The sequence below is a fragment of the Eulemur rufifrons genome, chromosome 15, assembly GCF_041146395.1.
Source record: "Eulemur rufifrons isolate Redbay chromosome 15, OSU_ERuf_1, whole genome shotgun sequence".
NCBI lineage: Eukaryota > Metazoa > Chordata > Mammalia > Primates > Lemuridae > Eulemur > Eulemur rufifrons.
In genome coordinates, this window is record NC_090997.1 from 34,513,373 (window position 1) to 34,517,913 (window position 4,541).

Sequence of the window (4,541 nt, forward strand, 5' to 3'; positions counted from 1 at the left end):
ATGGGGGGATTGTTTGAGCCCAGGAGTTCCAGGCTAGCCTGGGCAACAAAGGGAGATCCCAAAACTTAAAAAAAAAAACAAAAACAACCCCACAGCTCACTTACTTTTGACTGTGCTCAGCTGTCTTTAACAGGTAACAGAAGAGAGAACAGTCTGGAAACGTGATGCTCAGAGGGAGGGAACTTAGTGGCTGAGGTTCAGGAGAGCGTTGTGGACCTATGAAGTTTTCTGTCCCGAAAGTATCAGTTCGAAATTTCCTCTGTAGAAGATACTGTCCTGATATTGGAGCTTCCCGATCCACACTTCCCTGAGCCCATAGTTATGACTCCCGCGGCTTCCCGCCGGACACCTCACACCCCGAGTCGAGCCTCTCCCTCCGTGCGCGCTAGGAAAAGAGCTGGTCCGTACGGACAGGACACTGAGAGAGCAGCCCGGGAACCAGTGCGCTTGCGCGGCCGCGGAAGAAGCCCGGCTGCCGGGGAGGCGAGGCCTGGGATCCAATGAGAAGGGCGCAGGTGGGGAGGGGCTGGCTAACAGCCCTTCAAATACGGCGCAGGCTGAGCCGCAGTGTCCACGCCTTTCTCCTGCGCGGCCTTCGAGTTTGCGGCGGTACCGTTGGCTTCCCCGCGAGGCCGGCCGCAGCATGGCCACTCCCAAGCGGTTTCCAACACTTGTGCAACTGCAACAGCGAGAAGGGACGCTCTTCGAGGTGCTCGGTAACCTCACCAAAATACCCCACTGGTTCCACTACGAGTTCCTCAAGAGTCCGAAGGCAGTTCACCTCGAGGCTTGGTTGGTGGAAGCAATCTTCGGTAAGTGGGCCAGGGGAGGGGCGGCGAATGCGGTCTCCTCACCGACCCCTGCCCACGGCCCTCGCAGTCTGGCCGCGTGCCAGGGCAAGCCTGCGCAGTAGCCAATGCCCTCTGCTGCCTTCTCCCTCCGCTTTCGCCTCCCAAGACCCCGGGAGCCGCCGCGCCCCTCATAACGTCTCTGCTTCTGGAGCAGGCCCGGGCGGAGAGCACATTCCGGACGTCGAGTGTGTGTCCCACGTCCTTCTTCACGTGAATCGGTGGGACCCGGAAGGCGAGGCTGAAATCTTGCTATTTGGACGGCCTTATTACCAGAACGACACAGCCAAATTACTCATGAACTTGGCTGACCATCACCGCCAGCTCCGGGCCCAAGGTACTGACTGTTCTGGGAACTGGGAGGGCTACCCAGAGCAAACCCCTTTCCTAGCTGCTTGGGCAGCGGTGTCACCCTCCCAGTCGGCGCCGGAGAGGGTTTTCTCTTTGCAAGGGATCTAAAAGGCCAAATTGAACTCGCGTTCTGGGATTCCGGGCCCCTACTCCCGCAGCCGGCACGTTGACTATCGTTTTGTGGAGAGGGTATGGGGACACAGGTGTGGCCTCTGCACACTGCTCTTTTTCCAGGCTCAGAGGAGGTCCCTACTGAGGAAACCAAGACTCAGCAGTTTCCGAAGGCTGTCCAGGAGGTCCGGACCCAGCGGTCTCCTGAAGCTAACGGGGAGGCTGGGATCCAGCGGTCTCCCGTCCAAGTCCGGGAGGCCGGGACCCAGCGGCCTCAGGTCGAGGTCCGGGAAGTCGGGACCCAGCGGCCTCCGGTCGAGGTCCGGGAAGTCGGGACCCAGCGGCCTCCGGTCGAGGTCCGGGAAGTCGGGACCCAGCGGACTCTGGTCTAGGTCCGGGAGGCGGGGACATCTCAGGTCCTGAGAGCCCGATTCTTCTAGGCCCTATTTCTGCCACAGATGCTGGGGGGAGAATGGTGTGGATTGTCTTTGTTGTCTCCTTCTGTTAAATGTTTACAAACACACAGAGTTGTAATAAAGAATTGCATTTCCCTAACGTCTGTTAATTGGAAGGTGGAGAGGGGAAGGGAAAGGCGCATTCCTCCAGCAGCCAAGTTCTGGTCCTATGTCGTTCTCTACTGCAAAGCAGGTGGGACCTTTCTGATTTCTTCCCCCGCTGCAGTCAGGTATGCCCCTTATGGTCCTTAACTGCGCACATCTGGCTTTGCTTGGTGAGAGCCCTTTTTGGCCCACCAAGTCGAAAACCTCTCCAAGCTCATTGTGGTTCTACTCCAGGTGACTTAGAATGCCAAAATCTGGTTGTGACTGGCCTTGTGACAGGGGCCCAGCTGGATTTGGAAGGACTGTCTGGGTGTACTACAGCGCAGCCACCAGACACTTTGTTTTGTTTTGTTTTTTAGTAGAGGCTAATTTTTTTCAATTTTTAGTAGAGACGGAGTCTCACTCTTCTTACTCAGGCTGGTCTTGAACTCCTGACCTCAAGCAATCCTCCCACCTCAGCCTCCCAGAGTGCTACGATTACAGGCAAGAGCCACTGGCCCCTTTCTAGCTGGGGCAACTGTTGGCAGGGAGGTGAGGAACTGGGAGAGAGCCTGGGTTGGGGCTGTATTCTGCAGCTGCACTGCTGATATCTTCAAGTCTTGTTGGGATCACCAACCTTCTAGCAAGTTTGACACAGCAAAGTACAGTGATGGTGACTCTTTCCACAATTAATATGGCAGCAAGGAGCCCCAGAGGTGGCTGCCTGGCTCCTTTGGCTTTCCTCTCTGATCCCAGCGCTAGTCCAGGCACTCGGATGCAGGTCTTCAAGCCTGAGTGTTAATCTAGAAGGATGCAAGCTAACAGCTGGATGCTAGGATTAAACAATAACATGCAGTAATTTTAGGATTATGACATGTTTCATTTAAAAACTCAAGTAAACCTAACTTTTTTTGAGACAAAGTCTTGCTTTATTACCCAGGCTATAGAGTGCAGTGGTGAGATCATAGCCCACTACAACCTTGAACTCCTGGGCTCAAGTGATCTTCCTGTCTCAGCCTCCTGGGTTCCCTGGGATTACAGGTGTGCACCACCACAGCAACTTTTTTTTTTTTTTTTTTTTTTAGTGGAGAGTCTCCTGTGCCCTGTGCCCATGGTTCATGTCTATAATCCTAGCACTCTGAGAGGCTGAGGCAAGAGGACTGATTGAGCTCAGGAGTTAGAGAAAGTGTCTCCCTGTGTTGCCCAGGCTTCTCTTGACCTCCTGGCCTCAAGTCGTCCTCCTCCTTAGCCCCCCAAAATGCTGGAATTACAATAGGCGGGAGCCACGTTGGCCATAAACCTAACTTTAAATACGAGGGGAATGGTATGTCTATCACAGACCCTTTTGTCACCTCTAGTAGATGATCACTCCAGTTTTAAATAAGCATTTCTTATAATGGAATTAATGTAAAGCTGAATTTACAATAGGTTATTAACTATTTTTAACAATTTATTAAAATAGTTGACTTATTTTTCTTTTTAATCTTTCTTTTAGAGGCAGGGTCTCACCCTGTCTCCCAGGGGGATCCTTGAACCTCAGCCTTCTGAGTTGCTGGGATTACAAGCACTCACCCACCAGGCCCAGCTGATTTTTTTTTTTCCCCAGTAGAGAATAAGTCTTGCTACGTTGTCCAGGCTGGTCTTGAACTCCTGGCCTCAAGGGATTCAACTGCCTTTCCCTTCCAAAGCACTGGGGTTATAGGTGTGAGCACTGCTCCAGGACCACTGACTTTACTTTTAGAATGTAAAAAGTGTAGGTGAAATCGACTTGAGACATTTTAAATCCAAATCAATGCAGAATCAAAATTCCAAGTGAGGCTACATCACAGCAGAACTAAAACACAAAGTGTATGTTGTATGTTTTCTTGTATGTCTTTGGTCCCCAACCCCAGTGCATGGCCTGTTAGGAATCAGACCCTGCATCACCACCTGAGCTCTGCCCCCACATCCCTCATGGGGATGCCCCCCTGTCTGTGGAAAGATGTCATGAAAGATGTCCTAAGTCACGAAACTTAGGAAACAGGGCCACATAGTAGGAGGTGAGCAGTGGATGAGGGAGGGAAGCTTCATCTGTATTTACAGTGGCTCCCCATCACTTGCATCACCACCTGAGCTCTGCCTCCCCCTGACCCCACCAACCCCCACGGCCCACCGTCTGTGGAAAAATTGTCTTCCATGAAACTTGTCCCTGGTGCCAAAAGGTTGGGGACCACTGTTCTATGAAATGCCCACATGACCAATGTCAGGTTCTTTTACAAGCTGTTTCCACTATACTCACCCAAACTAAATGTAACCAATCTATTTTATGTCCATATATGACTTTTATGCTTTTTTTTTTCAATATTTAACCTTCATCTTAACTATGTAGCTTTATAGAATGTTTTAGTGTTTGAAAGGGCAAGTTTCCTTCAGATTGGAGGAGGGAAGAAAATAAACAAATCAAAAAAAAAAAAAGTAAGAATAAATAAAAAGAAAAAAATGAAAGGGCAAGTCTACTCTCACTTTTTTTTAAACTTTTCAGTTGGCAGTCTTGGTCATTTCTACATGAAACTATTTAAATACATAGAAAATTGGTTGAGTGAAAAAGTATATAGAGATGGCTTCCAAAGATACTGGTTTTGTTCTATTTCTTAAGCAAGGTACACTAGTGCTCATTATAATGTACCTGTAGTTTAAAGAAAAAATATATACA

At 50.3% G+C, this 4,541-nt stretch overlaps 1 protein-coding gene across 1 annotated transcript; it reads left to right on the forward strand.

Moving 5' to 3' along the window:
- Window positions 1-643: 643 nt before the first annotated feature.
- On the forward strand, window positions 644-1,788 carry KHDC3L (KH domain containing 3 like, subcortical maternal complex member). The gene is made up of 3 exons (XM_069488664.1): window positions 644-812; window positions 1,006-1,185; window positions 1,434-1,788. Exons 1-3 carry the CDS (start codon window positions 644-646, stop codon window positions 1,700-1,702), a joined length of 618 nt encoding a protein of 205 aa, XP_069344765.1. The 3' UTR covers window positions 1,703-1,788.
- The last annotated feature ends 2,753 nt before the right edge of the window (window positions 1,789-4,541 follow it).

Coding starts and splice junctions, on each gene's coding strand:
- KHDC3L (XM_069488664.1), top strand. CDS start 644: ATGGCCACTCCCAAGCGGTTTCCAACACTTGTGCAACTGCAACAGCGA. Junction 813..1,005: donor GTTGGTGGAAGCAATCTTCG/GTAAGTGGGCCA, acceptor CTTCTGGAGCAG/GCCCGGGCGGAGAGCACATT. Junction 1,186..1,433: donor CCGCCAGCTCCGGGCCCAAG/GTACTGACTGTT, acceptor CTCTTTTTCCAG/GCTCAGAGGAGGTCCCTACT.